This window comes from Bos grunniens, chromosome 10, assembly GCF_055505025.1.
Source record: "Bos grunniens cultivar Pamir isolate PY7600 chromosome 10, Bosgru_T2T1.0, whole genome shotgun sequence".
NCBI classification, from domain to species: Eukaryota; Metazoa; Chordata; class Mammalia; order Artiodactyla; family Bovidae; genus Bos; species Bos grunniens.
The window spans coordinates 32,623,779-32,639,336 of NC_141174.1; the positions used below are offsets into that span (position 1 = coordinate 32,623,779).

At 38.8% G+C, this 15,558-nt stretch overlaps 1 protein-coding gene across 32 annotated transcripts in view; it reads right to left on the minus strand.

The window, feature by feature from the left end:
* The window catches only part of KIAA0586 (KIAA0586 ortholog), a 133,980-nt gene that overhangs the window by 42,930 nt on the left and 75,492 nt on the right, over nt 1-15,558 (minus strand). For 27 of the 32 annotated variants that reach the window (XR_015134305.1, XR_015134308.1, XR_015134304.1 and 24 more), the window contains 2 exons: nt 12,793-12,927; nt 5,188-5,362 (listed from right to left, as the gene is read on the minus strand). Coding sequence is in view for 24 of the 32 variants with exons in the window: in XM_086320476.1 (XP_086176602.1) it covers nt 5,188-5,362; nt 12,793-12,927 (310 nt within the window). In the remaining 8 variants the exon portion in view is untranslated. The remainder of the gene's footprint in view (nt 1-5,187; nt 5,363-12,792; nt 12,928-15,558) is intronic. The other 5 variants (XR_015134307.1, XM_086320498.1, XM_086320491.1 and 2 more) reach the window with 1 other exon arrangement.

Consider the following 15,558-nt stretch of genomic DNA (forward strand, 5'->3'; position numbering starts at 1 on the left):
TAATTCTATCTTTCCTCCATATCTCCTCTCTCCCTCAGTGAATGGAGATACCAACTATCAAATCATTCTAGCCAGAAACCTGGAGATTTCTTAGACCCTCTCTTCTTTTGCATTTCTCATATCCAAACTAAGTCTTGTCCACTCTCCTTCTCAAATGTCTACCAAATCTCCCTTTTTATACTTCCCTGCTGCTCAATAATGACTCACCAAGTTTACTATAACTGTCTCAGCTAGAGGCTCCTTGCCTCCAGCCTTAATTCTCTCCAATCTATCCATCACACTGCACCTCACATGTTCTTGCCAAAATAAAAGGCAAATTTGATCATTTCACTCATTTATATACAATTCTTAATGGATCTGTGGATATTATAAAACATTCAGAATTGACAGAAATTCACAAATGACTTTTCCATGGGAATAAATATAAAGCAAGATTGGAATTATTTTCCATTTTGCACATAAATAAATCTCTACGATCTTAAGAGTAAATCCAAAAACCACTGGATGTTATCATCTATATCTACCTGGTTTCTGCTTACTGGTCCAACTTCATTATATCCTAAGCTCTAAAGCTGTGACAAAGTACTTACACTTCCCTGCTTAAGTTTCTTTGTCGTTTCAACTTTATCCCCTTGTCTTATTATGTATTCTGCCATGAAGGTTTCTCCTACACTTACTACACAGCAAACGCCTATTCATCATTGAGAACTCATTTCAAGTAAGCTCACATATGATGTCTTTCTTGATTGCCCTCCCCAGATACAACTGACCTGTACCCCAATCCTATTTGGACTGCTATACAATAACCACAATAACCTGTTGCATGTTTTTGCTTTCTCATATACTATCTCTACTAGAGAAAAAATTCACTAAGAATAAGGTGTTACCAGGTTTTATGTTCCTACCACCTAGAATATCCTTAGAGCAGAGCAAGCAATCAAAAAATATTTTCTGAATATGTAAATGAACAAACTGGAACATGTTTATCACACTTCATAGTCTGGCTAATTCCTCTAATACTCAGTTTCACATTGGCTCTTCCGGGAAACCTCCTCTGAGCCCTCATGTGTGGGTTATTCCTCCTCTGTGCTCCCATAGCAGCCTGTGTTGTTGCATTAATCAACAATATTGTAATTGTTGTCTCACATTATCCTACATGAGTTTGTAAACTTCCTGGAGAGCAGACGGCTATTACTTCTGCCTCTCAAAACCCTTATTTAGTACCAATATAGTGACGGGTACATGCAGGTATTTAGTGCATTTTCTGAGTAAATCAAGAGTTATCAGATCAGATCAGATCAGATGAAGAGTTATAATTGGTAGTAAATCTCAGAGTCCTCAGAGTTTGTTCAAAATACCAGTTCACATTTTAGGGTTCTTAAAACAATTCTTCAAACCTTATTTAGCATCTTTTTGTTATTCAACCCAACCTGAGAGCCTCAGAATTAGAAACAGTGGTATAGGACTATGAGTTGCAAATAGGATACTTTCTGAAAATGAGCAGAAGTGGAGACAGGCAAGGTAAGAACAGATGAGCCTCTGTAGAGGAAGCTATTAGAAATCAACATGAAGGGCATGAGATTAGACAGTAGCAGAAATAATGATACATGGGACTCATTCTTCTACGATAACCATAATGTAACAAAATACTTAAAATAAGAGGGACAAACTAGTCCTCTATAGGCACCTTTTTTTTTAGGCAACTGTGTGTAATTTCTGGTTCTATTAAATGTGTTTGAGAAGGTATTTTTACCTTCTCCAAAACAGTATCGTGTGTCAAGCATAGTGACACTTTATATACAAGAGCTGACTCATTTGAAAAGACCCTGATGCTGGGAAAGATTGAGGGCGGGAGAAGGGGACGATGGAGGATGAGATGGTTGGATGGCATCACTGACTCAGTGGACATGGGTTTGAGTAGACTCCGGGAGTTGGTGATGGACAGGGAAGCCTGGCATACTGCGGTTCATGGGGTCGCAAAGAGTCGGACACGACTGAGCGACTGAACTGACTGACTGACCCCTAATAACCTTATGAGGCAGATACTGTTTCTGATAAGCAGCTTCCACTACGGCCCCCTAACGATTGTCGCCTGGTATTCAGACCTTTCTGTAATCCCCTGCTATATTATTCCAGGATTGGTCTTTGCTATTAACTGAATGTGGCAGAAGTGATGACATGTCACTTCTGACTTTAGGTTATAAAACACCATGGGTTTCCATCTTGGGTGCTCACTGTGTCTCAGATCATCCACTCTGGGAAAAGTGAACTGCTATGTCATGAGCAGCATAACAGTAAGGCTCACGTGGTGAGGAACGGAGGCATCTTGCCAACAGTCATGTGAATGAGCTTGGAAAGCAGATCCTCCAGCCCCAGCTGAAGTCCTTAGATGATGGCAGCTCCAGCCAACAGATTAACTACACCCCGTGAGAGATCCTGGGAACCACGCAGCTACACCACTCCTAGATTCATGGCTTTCAAAACTGTGAGAGAGAATAAATATTTCCTGTCTTCATCTGCTAAACTTTGGGGTAATATATTACACGGAAATAGATAACTAGTACATTAATATTATCTCTACTTAATAGATGAAGAAACTTGGGCTCAGAAGATTAAGTTACTTGCCCAAAAATACAGATCTGGAATTTAAAATGATCTCCAAAACTTCAAAAGCTCAAGCTCTTAGCCACTCTGTTATAATGACTCATCTACATACTTAATCTAATGCCACTTTCAGTTCAGGTCAGTTACTCAGTCGTGTCTGACTGTTTGCGACCCCATGAACCGCAGCACACCAGGCCTCCCTGTCCATCACCAACTCCCGGAGTCCACCCAAACCCATGTTCAATGAGTCAGTGATGCCATCTAACCATCTCATCCTCTATTGTCCCCTTCTCCTTCTGCCCTATCTTTCCCAGCATCAGGGTCTTTTCAGTTGAGTCAGCTCTTTACATCAGGTGGCCAAAGTACTGGAGTTTCAGCTTCAACATCAGTCCTTCCAATGAACACCCAGGACTGATCTCCTTTAGGATGGACTGGTTGGATCTCCTTGCAGTCCAAGGGACTCTCAAGAGTCTTCTCCAACACCACAGTTCAAAAGCATCGATTCTGTGGCGCTCAGCTTTCTTTATAGTCCAATTCTCACATCCATACATGACCACTGGAAAAACCATAGCCTTGACTAGATGGACCTTTGTTGACAAAGTAATGTCTCTGCTTTTTAATATGCTGTCTAAGTGGATCATAACTTTCCTGCCAAGGAGTAAGCGTCTTTTAATTTCATGGCTGCAATCATCATCTGCAGTGATTTTGGAGCCCCCAAAAATAAAGTCAGCCACTGTTTCCCCATCTAATTTTCCATGAACTTATTATTGTTTTCAATTCAATTAAATAAATATCTACAGAGTACCTACAATTAAAAATGTACTGGTCTGTAGGTAACCAGCTAGGTGATACCATAAGGAGGGGCTGAATAGGATACATCCTAATGGATTTTATTCTGTAACAATTCAGTAAGTACCTCTTTGTTCACAAGTACCAAGCAGCTCTCAAGTGATCTGAGAGCCATCTAGTGTCAATTCTATTTAATCACAATCTGCACAGTTAGCTGGATACAGATATAGAAGTCGTATTTTATACTACTTTGAACCCTAATTTAAAATACTGTTAAAAATGAATACTCCTACTATGTGCACAAAAGAAATAATTCAAGTATTAATTTATATTTATTCCCATGGAAAATTCAGTCCTGAGAGTCTCTCATTTCTGAACGATAAGGTGGAAAGCTTAATATAAAACTGACAGTCTAAATACTCCACACCAATGTACTTCTTTCTGATTTCTGGCAAATCTGCATGACTCCAGAAGTTCTTTTCATTTAAGAGACTGCAATAATAAACATGAGATTACCAATAAATGAGAATATAGTTGATCCTCATTACTCTGAAGACTTCATTTCTACAAATCCACCTGATACAATGTATTTGCAACCCTGAAATCAACACTCAGCACATGCGACTTGTGGACATGCATGCATGCACACAGCAGTGAGGCCTGAATCACCCGCCACACACTCAGCAGACGAGGCTGAGCACAGGTGCTCTGCTTTCTTATCAGTTCTTACACTGTGAACAAGTATTCTTTTTTGCTGTCTATTTAGTGACACGTTTTCCACATTCTTATATGTTTTTTTCGTGATTTTGCTCTTTAAAATGGCCCCAAAACATAGTGCAGAAGTGCTCTTCAGTGTTTCAAAGTGCAAAAAGATTTGATGGGCCTTACAGAAAAAATATATGTGCTAGGTAAGTTTCATTCAGTAATGAGTTATAGTGCTATTGCTCATGAGAATCAGTGTTAATGAATCAACAGTGTATATTAAATAACTGCCTTTAAATAGAAACATACATAAAGCAAGGTTATATATTGTCAAAAATGTTGTGTATGTATCAATAAATATAATAAATATAAATATAATATAATATACAGGCTCATAGGAACCTAACCCAGGATTTCCTCTAGGAAGAGTAGCTCAGTATTTCCTAATTCAGTGTTTGTGGTGTCTCTATTATAGGACCTAATGAGAATCAACTACATATACCAGAAACTGATATTCTCTATTCTATTCTTATTCTCAAACTGTTACAGCAAAAAGTTTAGTTAACAAAGTTTCAAAATAAGACAGAGTGCACTGAATTCTGAGTCAGAAATTCCTACAGCATAAAGAGTGAACTTCTACAGTATTACCTAATTAAACATTGTCCGACACAAGATGTTATGTGACAGTTTTCATGTGCTAGTCATCTTTTTCCCAATATACATTAAAATAATATCACTACTAAAAAATCTAAAGTAGACATATACATATTACCAAAACTATCTCATGCCCCACCCAGAGACTCATGCACCAACACGGTTACATGAATCACATTTGGGGAAACATTGCTATATATAGAAAAAGTCATTATCAAACTTTTCAATTGTGAATACCCTTTTAAATAAAGAAGGTCTGCAAGCTTCTACCTGAAAACAGTTATGCTTTCCTTAATTCAGAGTAGGAACACTACTGTAGATTATAATACAAAACAGAATACAGCATTCGACATGAAAACAGTACAAAGAGAGTGTGATGGGATTCAAAGTAAATATTCTAACAGACACTACATCAGGAAGGGGTATTTTGGTGAATACCTGCAACCGTGTCACACTGCTGAGATGATGGCTTCGGAGCACATTTTGCATCTGAAGACTCTGCCTTAGCCACAGGTTGCTGCACGTATGCGGAAAGTTCCCTGAAGAGGTTCTCTGCTGCTGCAGCTGTCAGCCTCTGTCCTTCACTAAGCTCACCCACGCTGTTTTCCAAGTCCTGTAAAAAGTAGAAACCACTGTTATAAACATCACATTAAAATCAAGTCAAAAAACAAAAAATAAAATAAAATCAAGTCAAAACAAAAAATATCTGTCAAATGTATCAGGATGCAGACCACCTGATTGCTTGAAAAGTATTTTAGAAAGTGCTTATCAAGCCACATACACATTACATGAAAGTTAGTTTAATAAGATACCTAAGTGTAGGCTTTGCTTTTCTTATGAAGTATTTCTTCTGAAGTTAAATACCCATTATCTGTTTATTCAACCTCCAAATTAGACAGCAATAAAACACACAAGAAATTTTTTTATTATTTAAAACACTAAATTCTGGCACACAACCTAAGCTGTTTATATAGTTTAAAATTAGAAAATAGAAAATTTACCTCTTGTTCTTTCTAAATGAAAATGGGCTAAAGTTGTCAGAATGAAATTTATAATGAAACACTTGCTGAAAATATACAAAAAGTACAAATATGCTTCTTTACCAAATACATAAAGTAAAAACTTTAAAAATGATGTGTTAAAATTCTTTCTGTGTTAAAAACTAGATGACCTAATCATAAGCGCATGTTGTGACTTGGAGATATTCTAATTAATGAGCTTACTAATCAAGAACTGAATAAAAATTCCAATATATGAAGGCTCTCATATTTTTTATTTAAAAGGAGTTTAATTTCAACCAAGGGTTTTTTTTTAAACTAGAATATATGAAGAAATCACTGCTGAAACATCTCTGATGACTGTTGACTACAAAATAAAATCTAACTGCTTAGCTCATCATTCACAATTTTCTACAATTTACCCTAATTATCCTCTACAGATTTATAGCTCCCCTTATTCTGTAATCTGACTTTTCTTAAAGAATATCAATGGCTCAACATCCTTTAAACAGGAAAAGATTGGTTTTTAATTATTATGAAACCCTTGGAGATTCTTGGGCAGAGTTTAGGATGACGGCAGACACATTTTCCTTAGAAATATTTCACAGGACCTATATTACTCTACCACTACTACATAAATGTTGTGCAATATACAGTATCTTCTCTTTGATGAACATTGTCAAGGGTACTTATAATTGCCGAACACCTTAATACTCTGTGGAAGATTTAGCTTCCCTATTCACACAATGCTCTAATACCACATAAGCATTTGTCATTTTTATATCCTACGCAAATCTCAGACTCATATCAACTCTAAGTTAATTTATCTATAATCTCCAGTAGCACACCCAGCCCATCCACATAAATGCACAAGATGCAGTTCTGTCCTCAGACTGCTCTCACTGACCAGATGCTCCCTCTGGGCAGAGTAGCAACAAAGAATGGCTACTATTTTCTTACCAAAGCAGTATTTTAACTTACAAATATATCATTATTACTAGTTCTTATTACAAACAAATGTTTAAAACATAGGAGAACACATTTAATGTCAATCACTGTTAATCAGACTGGCAAAAATTTAAGATTAAAAGTACATGATGAAAAAAAAAATACATAATGAGGTGTCAGAATCTCATAAAGTTGAAAAGCAATGCTTTAGTGTCTATTTAAATTATAAATGCCTGTGCCTTCTGAGTAAATTCCACTTCTCGTTATCTTCTATCAGTTCAGTTCAGTTCAGTTACCCAGTCATGTCCGACTCTTTGTGACCCCATGGACTGCAGCATACCAGGCCTCCCTGTTCATCACCAATTCCTGGAGCTTACTCAAACTCATGTCCATTGAGTCGGTGATGCCATCCAACCATCTCATCCTCTGTCATCCCTTTCTCCTCCTGCCTTCAATCTTTCCCAGTATCAGGGTCTTTTCAAATGAGTTGATTCTTTATATCAGGTAGCCAAAGTATTAGAACTTCAGCTTCAGCATCAGTCCTTCCAATGAATATTCAGGACTGATTTCCTTTAGGATTGACTGGTTTAATCTCCGTGCAGTCCAAGGGACTCTCAAGAGTCTTCTCCAACACCACAGCATCAGTTCTTCAGTGCTCAGCTTTCTATATAGTCCAACATTCACATCCATACATGACCACTGGAAAAACCATAGCTTTGACTAGACAGACCTTTGTTGGTAACGTAATGTCTCTGCTTTTTAATATGCTGTCTAGGTTGGTCATAGCTTTCCTTCTGAGGAGCAAGTGTCTTTTAATTTCATGGCTGCAGTCACCATCTGCAGTGATTTTGGAGCTCCCCAAAATAAAGTCTCTCACCGCTTCCAATGTTTCCCCATCTATTTGCCATGAAATGATGGGACTGAATGTCATGATCTGAGTTTTCTGAATGTTGAGTTTTAAGCCACCTTTTTCACTCTCCTCTTTCACTTTCATCAAGAGGCTCTTTAGTTTCTATTCGCTTTCTGGCATAAGGGTGGTGTCACCTGCATATCTGAGGTCATTGATATTTTTCCTGGCAATCTTGATTCCAGTTTGTGCTTTATCCAGCTCAGCATTTCACCTGATGTACTCTGCATATAAGTTAAATAAGCAGTGTGACAATATATAGCTTTGATGTACTCCTTTCCTGATTTGGAACCAGTCTTTTGGTCCATGTCCAGTTCTAACTGTTGCTTCCTGACCTGCATACAGATTTCTCAGGAGGCAGGTAAGGTGGTCTGGTAGAGAGGCAATTCCTCATGGTACAAGAAAGGATTTTATTCTTTTCATAGTTTGGAGAAAGAAAAACTGGAATCAGTCTAAAAATTCTTCAGTAGGAGAATAAACTAGGGCATACTACATGGTAGATAAAAAGGATATGGTATGTCTTTTAGGATTTAGTTAAATTTTAAGAATCAGATGGCAGAATAACACATACACATACCTCAAAATTACCCACACATGAGCACACACACACGCACGTGCAAATGTTTAGATGCTTAGAAAAAACCTGGAAAGGATAATCTTCCAACTTCTGGGCTTCTGGTCTAGCCAAGATGACACACTAACAAAGGCTGCCAGCTCCCTGTCCCCAAAATGCTGGAGCAACTACAGAAGTGAGAAGCCACGGATTCTGAGAATTAAGTAAAAACTGTGAAAAAATACTGGGAAAGACCACCTGCTAGCTTGACCTGGTGTGTGGGGGGGAAAAGGGCTGCATCCTGTGGAGGAAGGTGGCTACAGGGGGTGCAGTGAGAAGAATGACTGATGTAAAGAGCTGCTGTCATTTCCTCTTTGCCTCATTAACTGGAAATCATCAGTGCCTGCACCTTAACCATAAAGATCTTGGCAACAATCTGGGCTGAAGATACTAGTGCCCCAGAGTAACGATATCAGGGAGCATGAAGGCCCAGTTGGGGTGAAAAGTTACAGATTACATCTGACCAAGAACCCATAGGCATTCACTCCTCACTCTGTCCCCCTTGGAACCCAAGGACAGGAATACAAAACCTCTCAAAGAAACTTCTTCCTAAGGGTTTTAAAGACATAACAACCATCAGAAGAACTGAATGGCAGAATATCAGCAAACAGCCGTGGTCACCATCAGGAGTGGTTCTGTGCTGCCTGAGAAGCCCCTTCCTGGGGCTCATCACCTCGTCTCCTCTTCTATTCACTTAAACAGACCGTGGCCTGATTTTAGTCCTTCAGTTCAGTTCAGTTCAGTTCAGTCACTCAGTCGTGTCTGACTCTCTGCGACCCCATGAATCGCAGCATGCCAGGCCTCTTTGTCCATCACCAACTCCCAGAGTTCACTCAGACTCACATCCATTGAGTCAGTGATGCCATCCAGCCATCTCATCCTCTGTCGTCCCCTTCTCCTCCTGCCCCCAATCCCTCCCAGCATCAGAGTCTTTTCCAATGAGTCAACTCTTCGCATGAGGTAGCCAAAGTACTGGAGTTTCAGCTTGAGCATCATTCCTTCCAAAGAAATCCCAGGGCTGATCTCCTTCAGAATGGACTGGTTGGATCTCCTTGCAGTCCAAGGGACTCTCAAGAGTCTTCTCCAACACCACAGTTCAAAAGCATCAATTCTTTGGCACTCAACCTTCTTCACAGTCCAACTCTCACATCCATACACGACCACAGGAAAAACCATAGCCTTGACTAGACGAACCTTTGTTGGCAAAGTAATGTCTCTGCTTTTGAATATGCTATCTAGGTTGGTCATAACTTTCCTTGCAAGGAGTAAGTGTCTTTTAATTTCATGGCTGCAGTCACCATCTGCAGTGATTTTGGAGCCCAAAAAAATAAAGTCTGACACTGTTTCCACTGTTTCCCCATCTATTTCCCATGAAGTGATGGGACCGGATGCCATGATCTTCGTTTTCTGAATGTTGAGCTTTAAGCCAACTTTTTCACTCTCCACTTTCACTTTCATCAAGTGGCTTTTTAGTTCCTCTTCACTTTCTGCCATAAGGGTGGTGTCATCTGCGTATCTGAGGTGATTGATATTTCTCCCAGCAATCTTGATTCCAGCTTGTGTTTCTTCCAGTCCAGCGTTTCTCATGATGTACTCTGCATATAAGTTAAATAAACAGGGTGACAATACACAGCCTTGACGAACTCCTTTTTCTATTTGAAACCAGTCTGTTGTTCCATGTCCAGTTCTAACTGTTGCTTCCTGACCTGCATACAAATTTCTCAAGAGGCAGATCAGGTGGTCTGGTATTCCCATCTCTTTCAGAATTTTCCACAGTTTATTGTGATCCACATAGTCAAATGCTTTGGCATAGTCAATAAAGCAGAAATAGATGCTTTTCTGGAACTCTCTTGCTTTTTCGGCTAGACGGACCTTTGTTGGCAAAGTAATGTCTTTGCTTTTGAACATGCTATCTAGGGTCATAACTTCCCTTCCAAGGTGTGTAAGCGTCTTTTAATTTCATGGCTGCAGTCACCATCTGCAGTGATTTTGGAGCCCCCAAAAATAAAGTCTGACACTGTTTCCACTGTTTCCCCATCTATTTCCCATGAAGTGATGGGACCAGATGCCATGATCTTTCGTTTTCTGAATGTTGAGCTTTAAGCCAACTTTTTCACTCTCCACTTTCACTTTCATCAAGAGGCTATTTAGTTCCTCTTCACTTTCTGCCATACCCAACACTAATTCTCAGACAGAAGAGCTTATCGTACTGCCCCCACCCTGGCCCCAGAACATGAGTTCACATAACAAAAGAAACAAATTATTCAAGGAGTAAATGTTGAAAAAAAAAAAAAGTGAAAAACATTAACCATATACACATATACACATACAAAAGGAATAAAGAAAATACTAACAATGTGGAGCAAAAGATCATTAAAAAAAGACACAAGTGAGAATATCCAGTATGAATAATATAGAAGTCAGATAAACAGTAGGCTAAAGAACAAATTAGTGGTTGGCAGATCAGATTGAAGAACTCTCCAAGAACAGGGTAAAAAAGAATGAAGAGATAGAAAATCTAAGACACAAACAGAAGCAGAAGTATTAATATCTGGAAATAAGTTTTAGCCAGAGAGGGAAAAAGATGAGAGGAAGAAAAAAACTGAAAAAGTAGTAGAGATAAATTTCCCAGCATTAAAAAGATGCAAAAGTCTGAGAACAGAAGGAATAAATGGACCAGTATTGGTGGTTGTGGCGGCGCTTAGCTGTCCAGTTGTGTCCAGCTCTTTTGTGACCCCACAGACTATAGCCTCCTAGACTCTTTGTCCATGGGATTTCCCAGGCAAGAATACTGGAGTGGGTTGCCATTTCCTTTCTCTCAAGCATTTTCCCAACCCAGGGATCCAACCTGCAGTGTAGGTGAACTCTTTACCACTGAGCCGCTGGAGAAGGCCAAACAATATTACTGATTTCCAAAAAGAAGGAAACAGGGATTAAGTTAGCGGAATTTTTAAATTACGCTGACATTTCTGCTATTTTCTACTATTTTTTGTCCCATTTGTGTGTCTCATTTTCTCTCTCCTTCTCTCTCAGACTTCTGGTCTCTATACTAAGCAGCTTGGTTTCTAGAGTTACAAGAGTACTTTCTCAAACTCAGTAGCAGCAATTACAAATAATATCTTTCCAGTGAAATCAATTTTTAATCAATACCTAAATAAGTTGCAGAAAAATTAGTTGTTTTTCAACAAGAAGGAATAAGTTAAACTTACATTTTTTTTTCTATTTCTAAGTTCCATATCTTTTTTCCTCTATCTTTTCTAAGCATTTAAATCTTTAAGAATAAAAACTAATAGACAATAAAGCTAGCCATCTCCTTAGATGATATACAGAGTTCGGATCTCCAGTTCATTTAAAGATAGTTTCTCACCTGTTCAAGCACAGACAACCAAACACAACAGAAAGAATACTAAACAGAATCAAGAATCCAAGTCCCACCTCTATCATTAACCAGCCTGAGTGACCACACTGTACCTTTCCACCTGGCATTTCCTTAAGCACCTTAATGTTTCAAATCAAATTCAGTATCTTCCTCACACAACCTGGCACTGTTCTCTCTGCATTTCAAAGTCCACAACTACACAAGCACAACTTCTCTTAATCAGTGACCAATTACTGCCAATTCCGTACTCAAGTTTAAATCTCTCTCCTTTCCATTTCTACTTAACTGCCTTTGTTCATGTTCTCAGTCTGGACTACTCCAATGGTGTTATGACAGACCTCCATCTTTCCGTCACTTGTCCATGGCTCCTGATGCCTTCTTAAATATCTTAACTTGTGACTCCCTTGCTCACAATATCTTAAGGGACTCCAATGGCCTTACCCTACAAGGCTCTTAACGATTATCTGGTTCAATCTACTTCTCTAGTTATTTGATCAGTTACTGCATGGTAGAGTAATTGTTTAAGCTCTTTTTTCCCTACAGGACTGTAAGCTCCTTAGAAGTAGGGATCCTGCCTCAACATCTTTATATCTTTTCCGATGCTGTGTCTGGCATATTGTAGATACTCAGTAAATGGCTGCAGAAAGAACGAACAAACGACTGATCCCCACAAATCATTTAAAAGGGCTTCAGCTTGTTTCATCTGTAGAATATGAAGTTTAGAACTGATGGCCTAAATTCCTTTCAGTTGTAAAAAAATCATAACTCTATGGTTTCAGGTTAAAGTTACTACAAGGCTGATCCCTGAATAAGCTGAAGTACTAGCATGCTTTGGAGAAGGCAATGGCAAGCCACTCCAGTACTCTTGCTTGGAAAATCCCATGGACAGAGGAGCCTGGTAGGCTGCAGTCCATGGGGTCGCTAAGAGTCGGACATGACTGAGCCACTTCACTTTCATTTTTCACTTTCACACAATGGAGAAGGCAATGGCAACCCACTCCAGTGTTCTTGCCTGGAGAATCCCAGGGACGGCAGAGTCTGGTGGGTTGCCGTCTATGGGGTCGCACAGAGTCGGACACCACTGAAGCAACTTAGCAGCAGCAGCAACTAGCATGCTTTAACTAAAATTATAAATATCTTTGTTATCTTTTTCTTGTATTTAGATCTAACAGAAAAAATAATTAAAGTTAAAAAGTACCTCTGAATGATATACGGCTTGCTGTGAAACTAATGATTTCGGGTTTTGTTCAGCAAGAAGAGAAAGAACTGCATCGGCATGAACTTTTTTATGGGGCATCCTAATCACTTGTCCTTCGCTGGGAGGATCATCTTCCTAAATAAAATACAAAGATACTACAATCAAAAAACAAAAATTAATCCCCCAAACAATCCCATTTTTCATATTAATAATTCATGATTCATAAAACTTAAGTCATTATGAATATGATCATATTGGCACTTTACACAAAGAAAATGGACTTTTTACTATCATTTAGATCTCATTTCTATTCAACTATACTAAAAATCTTTTGTGTTTGCCTCAAATATAATCATCAGTATAAAATAATTTGGTTACATTTGAATTGGAGATTTACTATAAAAGATGAAAATTAAACCTGCTGTCCCATGAGACTGAGTGACAATGATTCATAAACATTTTATTCAGGATCGTCAAGTTTCTTCTCACACATTTTCCTGCTTCCTGTGGATGCGGCACACAAAGCTGTGCCCCAACGTGGCAATGGGGGTGAAGCACCACTGCAATGGTGCAACCCGGACCACAGGCAGAAATGAAAACCTACGGAAATATGCTGAGGCACCTACAGGCCTTTGACTGTCCCTGTGCCTTTGTGCTCACCTCCAGTGCTTTTGAGGGAGCAGGAAGACCCAGCTTAGACTTCTTGGCACCTCAAAATAGACCAGTTCCCCAAATGTAGGCCACAGAGCCAGAAAACTGGATTCCTTGTAAATACCAGTATTAACATGACTTTAGATTCCATTAATAGTAATTTTACCTAAGTATCTTATGTTTAATGAAATAAAGTTTATTAACTCTGGAGCACAAGTCTTTATCCCCCAGGTGTACATAGGTAAATACCTACTGATTCATAACTTCAAAATTAGTCTCAGCTTTTCAAGATTGTATTTCTGCATGTGATTCTATCGTAACTTTGTAGCATATCTGATTTTAGGCTTAGTAAAAATGTTGAAATTAATTAGTTTTAAATGCAGAAAAAGAAAGATGTTGTAATTAAGTCCTGGTTCAGGTCAGCGATTTACTTTGAACAAACTTAAACATGCTTTGGCACCAAGATACAGTTCTAAGAAGGGATAAAAATGCCATAATGACAATATGAAGTAGGCCAAATATTAGTTTAATGCTTCTCTGAAAATAAAGACTTCTCCTTTAGTCTTCCCCCTGGTATTATTTTATAAAAGTGACTTCCACTCTCTTCAGAATAGACTCAACCAATTACTCATAATAATTACTGTTAGAAAAGTAACTGCCCTATTAATATCTTATCAAAATGCTCCTTCATTACTTCATACTCCCACATATAGTAGAGAAAATTGTTTTAAGACATTTTGAACATATGAATCTCCAGATTAGGCATCTTTCATTCCTGTGTCTTTAATAGTGTAAAGATGCTATATGGCATCTTTCATTTTTTGTTTGTTGGACTTGACAAACACCAGCCCCTTGCAACTCAAGCTTTAGAATTCATATAGCCCCTATTAGAACTCAAAATTTACAGTTCTTAGCTTGACAGAACTTAACATCAGGTTTCCCTGGTGGCTCAGATGGGAAAGAGTCTGCCTGCAATGTAAGAATCCAAGATTCGATCCCTGGGTTGGAAAGATCCCCTGGAGAAGAAAATGGCAACCCACTCCAGTATTCTTGCCTGGAAAATTCCATGGATGGAGGAGCCTGGCTGGCTACAGTCCACGGGGTCGCAAAGATTTGGACATGACTAAAGCGACTTAGCACACACAGCTTAAGTTGATAGCTTAAAATGAAAGGCAAAAGTATTATGTATCCACATAAAAATCTGTGACTATATAGCTATGTGACACAATTAAGTGATTTAACCTCCTTCAACTCAAAGTAAAACAAGTACTAACATATTTTTAACAAAGGATGCATATCATCCTTTAAGATGCTTTTTTTTTAAATATAGAGGTTTAGGCTTCTAACCGTCCATATACATACATGCATACCACATAACCCTTATGATCTACTGAATCCACATATCAGAGGGTGGGGCCAAAGACACACATTTTTAAAAGCTCCACTGGTGAATTTGATATACACTCCTACTTTACATCACTTGAATGGGTTGCTTTAAAGAAATTTCTAGCATTATGATTGTAATGGGAGAGAAGAACATGATGTTTCAAAAGTATACCAATCTCCTTCTGTTTCATCATGATCATATACAATGATACAAATGAAAAGATTAATGTAACTAGCCTTCTACTTCCAGTCAAGATGGAGTAATAAAGACCAGACACATTGTTTAAAACATGGACAAAGTATGTGAAAAATGCATTTCAAAACATGGAGCATCAGTTAACAAAAAACAATGATCCCTGAGAAATGGGAAACAAATCAGAAGAAGCCTATGACTGCTCTAGCTTACAGCTTATAGGCTTCCAGACTGTGGCACAGGAGCCTGAGCTGAAAAGATGGAGCTAAAACTCCAGGAAGGCCAAGACAGCTAGAGTTCCTAAGACAGGCTGCTGCTGCTACTGCTGCTGCTAAGTTGCTTCAGTCGTGTCTGACTCTGTGCGACCCCATAGACGGCAGCCCACCAGGCTCCCCTGTCCCTGGGATTCTCCAGGCAAGAACACTGCAGTGGGTTACCATTTCCTTCTCCAATGCATGAAAGCGAAAAGTGAAAGGGAAGTCACTCAGTTGTGTCTGACCCTTAGCAACCCCATGGACTGCAGCCCACCAGGCTCC